Genomic DNA, 16875 nt, shown 5'->3' with positions numbered 1-16875 from the left:
AAAGGCCGGCTTCCCAGTGCTGGGGGACGCGAGGTAGAAAGCTTCATGAGTCTACCCAAGAGACTGACTGGTATTTTCAACCACGCTGAAGCCTAGAGCAAATCAATAGCTCAAAGTCCCACATGCTCCTCACCAGCGTCAATTAAGTAAATTCATAAAGTCGAGTGTGCTGGGAGTTGGGGGGAGGGAAACAAAAAAGGGAAATACTAGAGAGAAGGGGAGAAAAAGCAGGGGGAAAAAATCATCCAGTCATCTTGCAAATTTGGATAGGAAACAGCGCTTCTGCCATGAGAGTTGCAGCTTAGAGAAAGTAGAGTATGGTGGTCTGAGACTATTTCTCTACGGGTGTTATTAAGAAGCCTGACAGTCCATCTCACTTTCACCTGCCTCCATCAGCACACGCACTGTTGACCCGGGAGTCTTTCCCCCACCCCTCCCCGTGCTGAGCCAGGCAGAGGACACATGCAAAGTGACTGGCTTTCAGCGAAAAGCCCAGCGATAATGCATATCAGCTCGGGGCCTATGCAAGCAAAGTAGGCAGGGACAGGGGGGTGGGGATGGGATGTGGAGGCAGGAGGGGGAGGGCGGAGGGGGGGAGTGCTATAAACTGCAACGCATGAGGGAAAAGAGAAAGAGGGGACCTAACCCCGATGCTTCAACCGCTCGCAATTTGCCTCATAAGGGGAAAGCAGGGCATGCCTTGGCTGCCACTGGAAGACAGGTAGCGTAATGGATGGGCCAGTCTCCCAGCCTGACTGCTGACACTGCTCTGACAGGACGTCCCTACCTCTCCTTCACTCCCTCTCTCTCTCTCTCTCTCTCTCTCTCTCTCTGTCCCCCCTGTTTGCCCCCAAGTGTCATCACGCTAACTACATCCGATATCAAAAACTTTTTAGCAAGTGTTTCGGCATGCTGAAATTCCACCTCACCATCACGTCCAGAGGGTGTAAACAAACGCTGGGGTTGGAATTTGTTTAAAGAAGTTCATGAAGACAATTTGACGTCATCGTGTTTGCTCAGAAAGCCATCCAGCATCCTGCAATGCAGTGCACAGACCTGCCAGCCTCTGCACAGATCAAACACAAGCAGCCTGAACAGCTGAGGTGGCTCCTTTTATTTTGAAAGACCCAGATTATCTGTAGTCAACCTGGACCTTCAACAAAGGTAAACAATGACATGCTGAAAAAGAGTCTGTCGATGAATTGATTAGACGTTAGCTGTAGATAGAAAATGAATCGACAGTTGTTGTTTTGTTTATATCACATTCTCTTTTTTCAGCTTCTCGGACTGAAGAATTTGTGAGGACTATGACGTGCGTAGCTACAACACAGCGTTGTTGATAAAAGAATAGTTGGCTGTCGAAAAAGCGTCTTTACATGACGTTGGAGTCTGTGCCCTCGGTGCACTCTGGGATGGCTTTGTCGGGGGGGGGAAGTAAACAAGATAGTCAAACTGTCTTTATGAGCCAGTGGAACAGACACAGGCAAATAACTGAAAACACACTGACTATCAAACTCTCCATTATGTTTTGAACCGAATCCTGTCTTTACCGCAAGTGGCTTGACAGACGGGCACAGGAGTGAAATATGCAGCTACTGTATTTTTGTTTTATCGAGCCAACAAAGACACCGAGTCGACATCAAAACCCCCCGCAACAAAAGTTGCTACAAAGCTGTCCCAGTCGATGTGGTGAGACATCTGTTTGTGTAAAGCTCAGCGGTTGTTCCGTGACACCGCTTGATGGTGTTTCTTTATTTCTGTTGTATCAGTTTTTCAGATACTAAACTTAGCGCTAGTTTCTGAGACAGAGTTGCGGTATTGTGACAGCTTCCACTGCCGCCTCTGCTCCCCTCAGCCGCCACCTGTCCTCTCACCCCTCTTCTCTCGCTCCATTTCCCTCCTCACTCGCTTCAGCCTGTCTGGCTGCACTTCTGCATGCAGGCCAGGATACTTAATTCATGTCCGGAGACATCGTTTCCTCATTCCCTGACACACTGTGTGAGGGAAGCCGCCCGGACCTGCCATGCATTGGGGCTAGACTGCGCTCCCCTCTCTCTCCCCCTGATGCCCCCACCCTTTTTCCCATGCCTTCTGAGAACATGCGATACGGAGGAACGTTGCAGACGCTCCCCAGCGGACCCGCTGATAACCCTCCTACCGAACCCCCAGCCGAGGAACACTGGCAGCCTGGATATCGCCCAGACTGTGAGGAATAATGAGAACAAAAGCAGAATACACGGCCTTCTTTCTCTTTCTGCCTGCCCCTCCTCCTCCTCCACCTCCGTCCTGCGTTGTTCCTCTTGTTCCGTTTCCCTCTCACATTTGCCAGCGCTTTCTGCTTTGGCCTGGAGGACGACGGACAGAGACGGAAGGAAAAGGAAGGGGTGGGAGAAATGATTGAGAGTCGGAGAGCCAAGATATTCTGCTGCCCACATCAGGGTCCTTCTCTGTGGTTTGCAAACAGTCATTTTGTTCAGTATCTTTACACTGATCTTAAGGTAATAAACTGGGGTTGACATTGCCCAGGGTCTCCATTGGCATTCTGCTGGGTCTGATAACAAAGTGTGCCGAAACAGATTGTTTAAAAAGATAGAACAGGCCGCTCCACATAGAGCCGTGCACTCTATTAGATGTTGATTCAGGGGCTTAATGGAGATAAAATAGCTCTACATGTGCTGTACAAGATGTAAGTCTATACATTGATGTGTAAAAAATTCTAATCTGATATTTATCAGGTTAGGCAGCACTCAGCCTGCCAATCAGTCAGATGACTGACATTCAACATACAGCATGTGTGTGCACATGAATTTATATCAGGGCTTGTGTGGATATGAAGTGTGTGTGTGTGTGTGTGTGTGATGGAGAAATCAATCACATGCAGAGCTGTGTTACACATTTCAACCCTACTGTCCACATTGCTTTTATCATTTTGTGCTTTTGTTTGACCTGAAAATGATTAATCAAAATCTTTTGCCCTGAGTATTTCGATGTTAATGAACAGGCTTCGTGAGGATGGGTTTGTATGGGAACAGAGCCTCGACTAATGATTATTTTTTCATTATCAATTTGTCTCTCATGATCATTTTTTGGTTGAACTCTTTGGTTTTTGAAAGAATGTCAAGGTGATGCGATACAGAGGATGCAATGTGTTTAAACTGCTTGTTTTCTATTACTCCCAAAATGAAAATTCTTGAATTTATAATGACATAAAACAGAGAAAAGCTGAAAATTGTCATGTTTTCAGAAGATGAATCCAAGCGAATTTTTGTCACATTTTTGATAAGTGACTCTGCTAACAATTATTTCAGCACTTTATTTGAACTCAGTTTGGGGCTAAAATGTTTAAAGGAAGTGGGAAATGAAAAACTTCAGTGAGAGACCAAAACTGATAGCAAGACATCCAAACCTGAGGGAAAAAGGTCTGTCAATAAAAAGAGTAAACAAGAAATCTGAAGGCTGCAAGCAAAGTTATTTGAGGGATCATAAAAGAGATGGATAAGATTCAGTCAGGCTGTCCTACATTAAAATCAGAAAAGGGCAAAGAAAATGTTTAGTATTCTGTAATATTTATTCTTCCTGTACAGTGTTGTTTTTGACTTATTTTTAATGCTTATGATTTCAGACTTTTTGGCCGTAAATTAAATTAACATACATCTTTATCTTTATTGATTTTTGAGAAGCGTCTGGAGGCGTCTTGTTTTTTTTTATTAATCGGGTCTTTTCACTCTCCATCTGCACTTGGACTTGCCTGAGTTTCAACTTTACTGCATCTTCAAAAAGCTCTGAGCTCCACTGAATTCGTCTTGACTACAGGTTGTGAAATAGACGAGAGCTTGTGCAGTAACAAATTGCTGCCTCCCCTCCCAGTATTGACTCTCTGTTTTTCTGTGTAAATGTTCCAGGTGCTGGTTGCCACCCTATGTGAGTCTGGGGAGCCGTTCCTGCTTCAGTAGATTACAGCATGAGGACTGATCCGATACTCTGACCAAAGACCACTGGACACAGACCACTGAGGGGGGGGGGTGGAAGACAGAAGGCTGTGGTGGTGTGGCCATGGATAGAAGGAAAGTTTGCGTATTGATGGTGCTGTGGGCCATGGCCCACCTCGGCTCCCCAGGGTACGGGCTCAGGGCCCTGCGAAGGACTACAGGGGTGAGGAGGGGGTCCGCAGGACTGTCAGGGGAGGACGCCAACGGAGTGCCACTCAGGCGCTCCAAACGAGGTTGGATGTGGAACCAGTTCTTTTTGTTGGAGGAGTACACCGGGAAAGATCTGCAGTATGTCGGAAAGGTAGTTTAAGCATCTACTTTCTTTGCTTTTCCACTGCCACGAGTCCACAGCTGCTGTGTTACACTACAACCTGTTCTTGACCTATCACAGCAGCCTCATGTGACGATCACAGATGAGTCCAGCTCAGGCCAGATCACTGGATCCACAACACATGATTATTACACATAGGTTTAACAAAACAACACACAACATGAAAATATTCACATCGGTTAGCCTGCACAGATTTCTCTGTGTGTAAGCCAGATAAGTTTGCAGAACTTAACACACTCATTTTGAACTCGTATGTTGAAAATGAATGACATTTAGCCACAGTATAGTATCTGGACAAGGACAGGATTTTTTTCTTAACACTTTTTGTGCTAAATTAAAATTTGACCGACGCATATTAAGAGCAAATGAAACAAAAAACTGCATCAAAATTTGGCATTGAACGCCTGGTCAGATTTGTAACCTTGTTTATTAATTCTTTGATTAGATTGTTCCTGATTTGAATCAAAATGCCAGTGTTACACTTTCATTTACAGAGCTCTGGCAAAGCTCCCCATGCGTCTGCACAGTTTAACATTTGAGAACTGGAATAATGTTCAAACCCACATAGACCACATGCAGACAAAATGTTTTTGCTCCTTGCTCCTTTTAGTTTTTTAAACAAAAAATGATGAAGGAGTTGGCGTGGGTTGGGGTTTGTCTATATTTGGAAGTTGTAGAATAAAATCTGATGTACTTCTAACGTATCTCTACAACAACTAGAACCAGTGTTTGCTAAAGTTAGATAATACATAACATTTTATCAAGTCAACATTGTAAATCAAAGGGTGCGCTATCAGCTAGCTAACATTACTTAGCTTAACTGTAACTTAAGGCAGAGATTAGAAACTAGCTAACGTTATTGTTCATCTGGGGATACAGTCTGATTTGGAAACTCAGAAGGTTAAGAAAGTAAAGTGTATTAAACAAGCTACATAGTTAGCTACTGCTTGGGGCTCAACTTGCTCATGAGATTTGAGGACGTTAGCTGCAAATGGGAGCGATGTAGACAGACAAGATGTGCAGCTAACGTCAAGGTTTAGAAATGGTATGATCCACCTCAGGGGTGTCTGAAATCGTAGTACAAATCCAGGCATGAAAATGGGAAATATATTGTTATATTTACAATTACAGGTAAGTAGGATAAACCTCTTTTGAGGGGGGTTCAAATCTTAATCAGGGGGGTCAGATCCCCCCAAATCTCCCCACAATTAAAAACCAGATTACTCCCCTGTTGCATGCAAGAGTTAATTTGTTTTAATTTGTATTTCCTTTAACTAACATTGCACTGGTAGAAATGTCTTTCTGTTTATATTCTGGACTGTGAATTGTCACTTTTTCTGACCCATCCGAACTTGCAGTTTTCAGAGGAGCTTAGATCTGTTAAAGGAGCTTAGCCCGTCTCCTAACTCCCTCGGAATTTAAACTCTTTCCCTTTTTCAATTCCTGCAACGGTTTGTTCAGAACGAAAGTGCCCAGTAGTTGCTGTGAGCAGCCATAACCGCCCACTAAAGCTGAACAGAGGAAGAGAAAGGGGCACCATACTCTAAACTTGATCATTAGAGAGCTCAGGGTGACTGGCTGCACTGTTGAGCTGATAAGTGGTCTCTAAGAAGTGAAGACACGACACAGATGGCATCACTTTAACAACAAAAGATGGAGCAACAACTTCCTTCTCGCAAATTATAACTTTAAACTCAAAAAACTGCCTTCGGCCACTGTGCATCCAATCTACAGCTCTCCGACTCCTTGACACTCTCTCTCTCCCTATTTGGCTTTTTTTCTCTCAATTTGTTTATTTTTCTGGTATTATTTTTTTTTTGTTGTTGTTTCTTTTGGTTTCCAGGAAGCCACTGTCAACACAACACAACTTGAACTTTTTGCATGCCGACATTTGAAAAGTTGCTATTTTTTGTTCATTTAAAAATGTCTCATTATGTTGTCTTGTCAATACATATTTATGAAGACAGTTTTCAGCCTTTTTTTCTCTTCTTTTAAATCCTTCCCATCCATCAAACCAAACAAATGCAAATTTCACCAGATACTGCTTCATTTGCATATTACAGTCATACACACACCAAAAAAAAAAAAAAAAATCTGAAAGTTAAGTTTCTATAAGAGAAGGGAAGAACCTAACTACCTGTTGTGACTTTACTTAGTAGGATATTGGATTTGTAGATAACGTAATCATCCTCGACAAACTCTACACGCAAAGGAAAATATCTCTTAATGAGATGCTTCAAAAGAAATAAAATGCTGTATTGAGAGAATGAGAATCGTCCCATCATCTGATGGCAGACATGACATACTCCAATCGTCTAATGCTCTTATATCGGACTTCCATCCATCCATCCGTCCGTCCTTAGGCTTTGTTTTTTCTGTTGCCTGTCCAATGTATTTTGTGCTTACTGTCAGCTCTGTGGCTGCCTGCACAATGTCCATTCCACTCACATCAAGCCATCCTAAAGCAGCCGTCCTGCCCTACAGTAAAATATGACTTCCTCCGAAGGTATTATTTGTTCAACAAAATGAAAACACAGTGTCGACCCAGATAACACTGGGGAACGTACACGAAGACGGGCCAAATAATGCTTGCTTTACATGCAGCAGAGCGGAAGTCAAGATATCAGTCTCCTCTTCCAACCTACTGTAATTGAGGAGATTGTGAAGCATCGTGGCAAGGTCAGGATGACTGAGGAGGAAGAAAGGCTGTTTTGTGCGAGGAGTTGAATGGGCCCAGTGCTTTGCATTCCTATCATGTGTCCACGGAGGATAGAGTCATCCAACCAAATGAGATTCTGCAACATACGTCCTCCCGGAGTGAGGGTTGACTTTCAGCCCTGGTCTAAAAGGATTACATAGCTCTCTATGGTACAAGGCGAGCAAATACGAGAAAGAACAAAAAAAAAAAAAAGAAAAGAAAAGAAAAGCTGAAAAGAACAAAAAAAAAAAACAGAATGAATGAAGATCAAAAGTAAGTACCAAGCACGATCAAACCACTTTGTCTTTAGAGAGTGGTGATTGATGTGCCACTCGTCCTTTTAGGTTGTAAAAGGACTAATAGCAAAAGAAGAATGGATTATCTGAGTGCAGTGTACACTTAGAAAACCAGGGGCTGCAGCCTAAGAGCCCGTCTCCTGAAGACGCCATTAAGGCATCAACCTTCGAGTACCACACTTAATCATGACTCTGAGCGCTTGTTGTTTCCCCAAAGTACATGCAGCTGGGTGCTTTCCCTCATTGTCAGCTCACTAGCCAGTTGTCACATAGGACTGCAGTACGTAGATCTTATCTGATTGCAATTACTGTTTGTTAATTGCTAGATAAAGTACAAGTGATGAATTAGGCCCTAAAGGGAATGAATAGCTTTTGAGTTGAACACATGGCTCAACATAGAGAACAACCATCTGCATCTGTATCCTCAGGTGGAGGCCATATTTTAACAATGCAGTGGGTCTGAAAGAAGAAGAAGAAAAAAAACTATGAGAAACACAAAAGAGAGGGTCTTTTTTGTCATTGCTAGTGACATCATAGCAACCAGTGAGCACAGCATGGAACAAAACCACTTTTGTTTGTGCTGAAAAAAAAAATGAATTGGAAATAACACAATGGCATCTTATTATAAACAAGGGAGCAGCTCTTGACACACAGAATAAGATAGAATGATGAAACTGCACTTGAATTACAACATCCTGTCTCCAGCTATTTGGTAAACTCACTCTCTCCCAGTTGCTTTTTTTTTATTTATTTTTTTACGACGGCTTTATCTAGTTGTGAAGAGCTAACAAATCAAATTGCAATCTTTCCTGAACAAGTGTAACAAAAGCAGTTGGAACAGGAAGGAATTAAGAGAAGTGATCGAGACGAGAGGGAAAAGGAGACACTGGCAGTTTCTTGTTAGGGAGCTGGTTGGCTGCTAATCTTGCTAATCTTGCTGTATTGGCCAATGATTTTTTTTTTTCCTTTTTTTTTTTTTTTTTCTTTTCCTGCAGGAGGGGAATCGTACACAGCCTCTCATTAGCAGGCAAGCTGCATACAGGCCTCGGAGGGCCTGGGCTGTCACTGGGGGAAGAGAATGTTTGTTTATTTCATTATTTCTTACTTTACCAAAGGGCACATATCCACAGAAAATGGTTAATGGCCTGTGGTTGAGGAGTGTTTGTGCTGCACTATCATATCTCATAAAGTATTTACAGCCCCTGATAGGCCCCAGTGGTTCTGGGCCTGGTGGGTAGACTCCTCAACATAGTCCCTAGCAAGTGAGCAGTGTTCTCTCTATACGAACAAACACACCAGTGTGCGCGCAAACACACACGCCTGCAAACACTAGCCTCCAGTAATGGGCTGGAAATCAGAAGACAGAAAAAAAAAAAAAGGCAGATGAACACAGACATAATATGCTTCCCAGTCCTGTACGACTCAGCGGCTGAGGCATCCTGGGGGAAAGACTCGAGCATCTTATGGCAGCGGAGTGGAAAGGTGCAGGGTTTTGTGTGTTTGTTTGTGGGGGGTGGGGTGATTTTTGGTCTCCGTTCATGCTCCCCCATTACCAGCTGCTCACCTTGGCAGAAAGGCAAGGAGTTTGCAATATGGCGCAGGCCTGGCTGTACCCGCGCCATGGCAACCCCTGCGGTCCCCAGCGGCGACCTGGAGCACACATCGGCCGTGTTTGTTGATTAGGCAATAAGTTCCCGCTTGTGCACTGGGAGGGGGCGACTTCAATTATGCTCCCCTCCTTCGCAGCTTGAGCGGCGGAGGAAAGGGTATGATGAGGTCATGCGGCGACGAGGCCCGGCAAACATCTGTCTGACAGCGTTGCAGGGGCGAAGCGATGTCTGAGCGAGATACGGCACACACCGCCACGGCACCTTGCGATTGTCTCAATGCCGTCACCCGCCTGCTACTGTTTCAGACACCTGTTGGTTTTGTCAGGGTGAGATTAATTGATTTTCTATCATCAGACCTTCAGGCTTTTCTTCTGCATTTCAGTATGTAGATGGCCAAGTTGATTTCAAATGAGGGGGGAGTGGATATGACAGTGAAGCAGGGCTGTAGCCAGGATTTTAGAGGTCAGGAGTCCAAGTTCCCCCAAGCTCCACCCGAGAATGAATTTTTTACAAAAAGCAAACAAAAAAAAAAAGTAATTTTCATATAATTATAAAATGTTCTTTTTCATATTTTCTGTGCTTCTCTTCAGCTGATGTTATGGTCTGAATGTTGTTTCAAAGCCTTTTATTTAATCTCAATTTATTTTGTTTATTTATTTTTCGTCCATGTAACTAAGTAATTTTTTCATAAAGTAAGCAAGTTCAAAAATCTTCCAATGCAAGAATAATATTTCAACTTGTAGAATTAAACAAATAATTTTCCAGAAGTTATTGTCTGTATTGAAAAAAAAGAAAAAAGGAAAGATGCAGTTTGCTGCATTAGAGTCAAGATAACTTCAACTTGAGTTTAGAAAAAACAGGTAGAAATATTTTTTCTACACTGGCAGTTTCTTTTTTTTTTTTTTTTTTACAATTAAAAAAACAAACAAAAAGACAAAAAATGACTTATTAAAATCTACCTTAAATAAGACATCAAATGTAACTGTGGGTTGTAAACAACATCTCAGGCTGTTAAAACCCCCCTAAATCCTCTGAAACAACAGTGAGGACGTGACCTCAGTGTCCTGATTTGTAGCCTTGGCCCTGTAGCAAAGTAAATATAAACTCTAGAGAATTGTCCATAATTAAAGGAAACCATGCTGTAAATTATGCATGGGACACGGAACAAAAGATGTCCACAAGAGAGAAATGTATGTTGCTGACATTTCACCTTTAAGTCTCTGCAGCTCTTGACCGCATGTCTCAACTTTACACATCATCAGACATTTGATAGGCTATTTTTGTGCACAGTCTGAGGCTACCATCTGGCTACATAGAAGGCAGCCAGTTCTCGACAGGCCAGGACACAAGGCCTTAAAGGCTAACTGGCTAATTGCCCTAAGCAGCCCATTTCCAGTGCCATCTTTTTGGCCTAACTTGAGTGAAGCACAAATGGTGGCCAGATCGAGCCTGCACTAACATTTGCTGCACTTGAAGCTGATTAATTTCCCAAACAAAGACAGCACGCTTATAAGTTCTCACGCACAGATGTCTGACGAGTACCACTTCACTTCTCAGCCCACTTCAGACTGGAAGATGAAGCACATAGGGAAAGAAATAAATATCTTCCACTGTGAAAAAGTGCCAACCATCGGAAATATTATGGCATCACTTAGCAGAGAAGGCTAATTGAGTGGAAGGTTTTGAAATATATAGCATGTCATTGATGGTATAATGGTTTACATAAATGCTTGATAGTTTGCTTCTCAGCTGATTCACAGAAAAGGAAACTGTCTCTCAAGTCAGTTATGTCTGTAATTGAGAAAAAAGCCTTATTTTCTCAGTATGGGAGAATATTTCAACCTTTCCTAATCAACTTGTTTCAAGTTTTCTCTGAAATTAAGTCTCTTTCTTCTTCATTTGAGGAGCAACTTTCCTTCGCTCTTTTTTTCTCTCATGATCCAGACACTAATCTTTTTAAGAAAATGACTGAAACAGAAACAGGTTGAAATAGATTCTTGTTTTAAAGAATAGGGAAGAGTTAGATGAGAAGATCGACACCACTCTGGTGTCTGTGTCGTAAATATACCTACCAGCACCTTGTAACCAATTTGTTTGGCACTAAAACAACTTCTGGGCTAAGCTTAGCTAACCGGCTGCTGATTGTGGCCTTGTATTTTCCAGACAGACATGAAAGTGATATCAATCTTCTCATCTTACTCACTGCGAGAAATTAAATATTTCCCTAAATGTCAGTCTATTCCTTTAGGAAATTGTGGCCTCTATTGCAGACAGAATAATTGGATAATATGGAGGTTTTTTTTCTAGTGTCCTCCTCTTTCTTGAAAAGACCAAAAGTCCCAGTGTTAATGGATATAGCGTCATGCTCTCTGCCTTTTTTTACGATTCGGTACCGTAGGAGGTTAGAGGAGAAAAGCCTAGCTATCGATGTGCCCGGGCTTCTTGGTGACCATACTGAATGCACATGTGGCTTTCTTTTCTCACCCTGTGACAGTTTAATTGTATTTTCGATATAAATTGATCAAAGGGCCATTGTGAATACACGTTGGGCTGCCACATTGATTTCCGGGAGAGGTTTTTTTTTTTTTTTTCTCCCCCTCTTAATTTGAGTAGAAGGGCAGCAGTAAATTCTCCTCACCAGCAAGGTGGGCAACTGGGAGGGACAGGGTCACTGCAGCAGCCGCCGGAGTTCGATACTCTGAGCTGCCTTGTAATATCCTTCAGGGGTGCAAGAGGAACTCTTCAGAACCACAAGATCTCTCTGTTTCCATAGAAATGACAGTAGACACAGCGTATGTCACACTGTCTATCTCCCATCTCAGCCGAAAGGAGAGGACTCAATAGTTATTAACTGAATTGTCGTGCCGGCAGAGATAGGCAGCTTGATAGACAATCATAGAAAAGGACATTGCAGCTATAACAGCAGGAGGAAGATGATAATTTTGAAGTGGATTGTTTTCAGCCAGAGTGTCTATTTGGAAGCATGTACTGTAAAGCAGAACAGAAAACAAATAAAATTCTGCAAGATTCTCCTGGCTTGGTTAGACAGGGAGAATTTAAAAAAAAAAAAAAAAAAAAAAAAAAAAACGAGTTGTTTTGACCAGAATTCAAGTGGGTGAATGAAACAGTGCTCCACTCTAGATCCTAATCCGAAGATGCTAAAATTCTGCAACACACTCGACTGGCTCTGTTAGACAGAGAAAGGAATGAAAACAGTCATTTTTACCAGCATTCAAGCAGGCGAACAAAATAGTGTTAAAGATGCTAATCCACAAAGCTGTTCATCTCACACGTGCCAGCTTTGCCCTGATAAAACAGCATGAATTAGTAAAGCTTCCGAGCACCTGGGATGAAAAGCTTTTTAATATATGATGAGAAGGGGAGATTTTGCAATGTGCTCCCACGTGACCCAGCTGCAACGCACAATATCCCCCTTCAGTCTGTCCACCGGCAGAGCCAAGAACGCTTGTAGACACAACAACAAAAAGAGAGGAAAAAAAAAAAAACCAAACTCTGGCTCAAGAGGAAAATATGCATTTAAACCATCAAAATCAAATGTTGCCGGCTCAGCTGAGTTAACGAGGTGTCAGTAACAGAGCTCAGAATAACGTCTTAGCGCCCACTTATCGCGGGAAAACATTCCGATGGCATTTGCCTCATTTTGTGCTTGACATGTTTGCCCATGTCTGCAAACATGTGCTCTCCTTTTGCCCTTTACCTCGCCCTGCAATTATTACCATGTCCTTGGTTATTAAAGCAGAGGAGTGGGAAGTAGTCAGGGAAGCAGTGGGAGGGGAAACGACTGGACAAGCTTTTGATGAGTTCTCTGAGATAAATATGTTGGGGGGGATTTGGCGGCGGAATTAAAATGTCAGAGCATGCTAAGCTGCTATTCATGCAGAAAAAAAAATAAAAAATTAAACAGGAGATAGAGAGGGAGAGAGCAAATAATAATGAGAAGCTCCACAGACAAGTGGACTCTCGTGGTCCTCTGGCATGGCGGTCATGTTGCTGATCCATCAGGGATTGGCAGGCGGTGGCGGCGGCGGCGGACGTGCGCACACTCATGCTGGTACTTCACAGACTTCGACCCACTGGCATTCTGTTTTACAGCGCCGTGAAAATGCCACTGTGGCCCTGCGGTAAAAAAGCGCAATGACAACCTGCATGTAACAATACTAGTACACGCAGCATTTTAAACAATCCGGCTGTGTGTGTTTTTTGTTCTTGGCAGGATGTGAGTATCACCGAGATGGGGTGAAGCCACGAATGTGTATCGTCGCCGACAGTTTACTAAAGATGATATGAATCTGTTAAATAACACCAAATGCACTTATCAAAGCTGTCAGTGTTTGGTTGCCAAGGCCCAGATTGGTCAGATCGCTGATATGTGCACAGTGTAGCAGAAATACTGAAGTGGAAAACTGTGATTCTCCTTTGAAATGTGATTGTTAAGATCTTTGGTACAAAGTGCTCATTTCTGGGATGTGTTTTTGCACTCCACTTCTCACCTGTCAATCAAAGAGTGTAGCCAGCGCCTTTTAAAAAAAAAAAAAAAAAAAAAAAATGTAGATTAATCTCCTGTTCGCTGTGGCTATTTTCTGCTAATGCTAACTACTGCAGGAGATTTCTCCCTGGAAAGAGCGAGCTCACACTCTGTGTTCATAAGAGCAAATTAAGCAAATGTGAAAGCTTTCATAAACCAGAGTTGGAATCGCTGTTGTGCTATAACAATTAACAATAGAGAGCAGCAAAGTGGGAATTTATTAAAATGAAAACACTGCAAACCGCTGCTTGAAATTGATGTTTTGGTGCTGCAGGGATCCATGTTATTATCTTTCTATTTTTTATTCTTTTTTTGCTTTGTTGTTTTCACCCCACAGCTTCATTCAGATTCAGACCGAGGAGATGGAAGTGTGAGGTACGTCCTCAACGGGGACGGGGCGGGGACCATCTTCAAGATAGACGAGAAGTCGGGGGACATCCATGCCACCAAGAGGCTGGACAGGGAGGAGAAGGCCTACTACATCCTTCACGCCAAAGCCGTCAATCGCTTCACCAACGAGGCGCTGGAGGGCGAGTCCGAGTTCATCATCAAGATCCACGACATCAACGACAATGAGCCGCGATTCACCAAGGACCCGTACATGGCCCGAGTCCCTGAAATGTCCGACATCGGTGAGTTCTCGCTGTAAATATATGTCATGATTGTTGCTGCTACAGTTTTCGTTTCACTTGTTTTTGACTGATGCTCACCAATGGAACAGTGGTTATTGTAATTGCACCAATATCGATTTGATTGAGGATAAAAGTTCATCACTTACTTGTTTTCAGAGGTTTCTCATGGTCTTCATCAGAAGATGAAGACCATGAGAAATCAGAAGAGGCTCCATCCATCCGCTGCTACTTTTACTTTTTCACAGCACAACAGATCAGTATTACTCCTGCATTGTTACTTTAGCATTATTTAGCTTCTTTGCTCAATTAATATTTTTATTGTTAATTATAGTGACTTTTGTATAAACCTTTTTAATTAGCTTTCTTGGCTAAGTAGCTGATTTTACATTTTAGTTTTTTTCTTGATCAATGGGTGTTGTCCCCATACAGTAAACGAAAATCTAACGAACCAACAAATTTAAACGGTTGGACAATATTGTTTAAGAGCAACTTACTACTGGTCATTCACCAGTCTGTCCAGTTCTCCGCCGGTTGTCCTGAGCTCATTTTCTTGCCACTGGAGAATCTTTCTCCTCATTTTTAACTGGACTGTCCATCACTATATATAAATGAAAAGGTGTTTTCAACCTCGTCGGTGTCGAAAACAAGCTTTGGAATCCATGTTTACTATTGTTCAACTTCACCTAGTGTGGCCTCTCCCCATTACATGTAATTTCTCTGTTTTGAGACATAAAAACTGTCTTACAGTCATTTTTATTTTATTTTCGAACCCCCCCCCATCCTGACTGACTAGGCCCTTGTAGCCTCACAGTCGTCCTCATCCCTGAGATTTCTCTACCACAGAGGGAAATTCAAGCGTGAATAGTTTAAACAGACAATAAACAACTCGATAAATAACAATAAGAGAATAAAAATAAACAAGAAAACAAGAAAAAATAACTAAACTAGAAAATAATTGTCACCAGTTTTTGGAGTTTGTACAGCAAATTGTATTCATCATGTAAAACCAGATGTATTGATCTAAAACAGACAATAATTAAGTGTTAACACAAATTAAAGTGTGTGTGTGTGTGTGTGTGTGCGAGGAGCTGGATTAAAAGGCTTATGATTCACATAGGATAGAGACACCAGTCTTACTGGATCAATGGGACTTTATCAATCATAATAATGATGCCGACTCAACAAAGAGAGCCCGACTAATTAAATGAGAAAAGACAGAGAGCTGTTTTCTGACCGGAGAATAAACAAGGTAAAGCGTCTGTGTGAGGGTTACAGCGCTGGTCCAGATAATCTTTTAAATACAGTATTGTATCTTATTAAAACAGTATTTAATTTAATTACCAGCATTGTCAGCTGTGTCATCACAGTGAATAATTGTGGATTCTATTTCTGGAGTGCCAGTTTCTGAGACAGCACCATTTGCTGTTTTCGTATTATCATTTGTTCTTGTCGTTCAGCAGCAAATTAAACTTTAATTCACCATGCACTCGGGTTCTCGCTCCTCTCGTCCAAAAGTACATACTGGCCTCATGAATATAGATAAACAATATAAAAAGGCTCCTAATCAATACTTGCATGAAAACATGAAGTGAACTCTCTGTTCTGCTGCTGCGGCTGCGGCTGCGGCTGCGGCTGCGGCTGCGGCTTCTGCGATGCTTCGGGGACTGAGGGACATCGGTCTTGCAGCCCCGACATGTGACAGAGTCGTCACTTGGTTCAGCAACCCCATGAGAGAGGCCGGCACTTATCTAAGGGCAGCACGGGTGCCCATGGCAACAACCGAGGTGTGATGTCACTGCTTGGCAGAGCATGTGTTCACGAGTGACTGCGTCGAGACACTGCCCCTTTAAATGTGACATACACTTTGAGTTTTATTATAGTCTCACGGCTGTGACAGTCCTCTCTCGGACTCTCAGTCAGGGACGACGTTGACGCGCCCCTCCTTTGACAACTGAATGATTACAGTCAAGGTAATTTACCCCGCCTGCACAAAAACTGTGATTATTCCTGACTTGTTTGTCAGAAAATTCTTCTCTCAAAAGCTTAAAGTCGGCGATGAGATGGCTGATGTGGATCAGTGATATTTTCTAAAAGCCGCCATGTCAGAAAAGCCTCTTTGAGTCTAATTCCCTAGTTAAAGGTATTAGTGATCAAGGTTCGGTGAACTTGCTCAGGAATCCTTCCGAACTGTCACTTACACCAAATCAGACAGCCGTGGTCTTCCTCTCTCTCTGCCTTTTTTTTTTCTTATTTCTACAGCATCCTTCATCCATACAAATGACATTGATTTTAAAAGAAGGAAACTCTCCTCTCATCCTCTCAGATCTCGACTGACATCAAATTAGTGAAGTTTCATGAGGTCGTTATCCCATTGTATTGCACAATTCTATATTTATACCACTTTGCCATTAAATATTTCTACTCAATTAATTTTCTTCTGCATGTAATGAGGCAACACTTGGCCCTGCAAGGCGCCATTTGGGAGGTAGCACTTGGCTAACCGCTTCCCTTTGTTCTGCTGAAATAGGGCCTCAGCCTCTCTGGAAGAGAAAATGGATCACAGTCATTCGCCTGCTATCAGATATTTGGCTTCTTAGACAATGCAGATATGTGGATGCACTAATAGGCTTCTTGGGGTTTGCAAAGAGCTGGTATTGGTGCCGCTTGTATGCTTAGAGAGATATACTTAGAAAAATACATTAAGACTTATCGATTACCCGCGAAAATCAATCATGTATAAGGGTATAAGTGCCCGAGGAATAAAGATTGGTTT

General features: G+C 42.5%; 1 protein-coding gene across 1 annotated transcript in view; it reads left to right on the top strand.

Moving 5' to 3' along the window:
* LOC130161263 (cadherin-6-like) overlaps window positions 1–16875 on the top strand; it is a 64501-nt gene that overhangs the window by 16628 nt on the left and 30998 nt on the right. Inside the window, exons 2-3 of the mRNA XM_056364433.1 lie at window positions 3903–4290; window positions 13808–14102. Coding sequence (XP_056220408.1) covers window positions 4054–4290; window positions 13808–14102 — 532 coding nt within the window. The 5' untranslated portion in view covers window positions 3903–4053. The remainder of the gene's footprint in view (window positions 1–3902; window positions 4291–13807; window positions 14103–16875) is intronic.

This window comes from Seriola aureovittata, chromosome 20 (genome assembly GCF_021018895.1).
Source record: "Seriola aureovittata isolate HTS-2021-v1 ecotype China chromosome 20, ASM2101889v1, whole genome shotgun sequence".
In the NCBI taxonomy this organism is placed as follows: domain Eukaryota; kingdom Metazoa; phylum Chordata; class Actinopteri; order Carangiformes; family Carangidae; genus Seriola; species Seriola aureovittata.
Note: the sequence above shows the minus strand (reverse complement) of the source record. Positions and strands in the feature narration are given on the sequence as shown.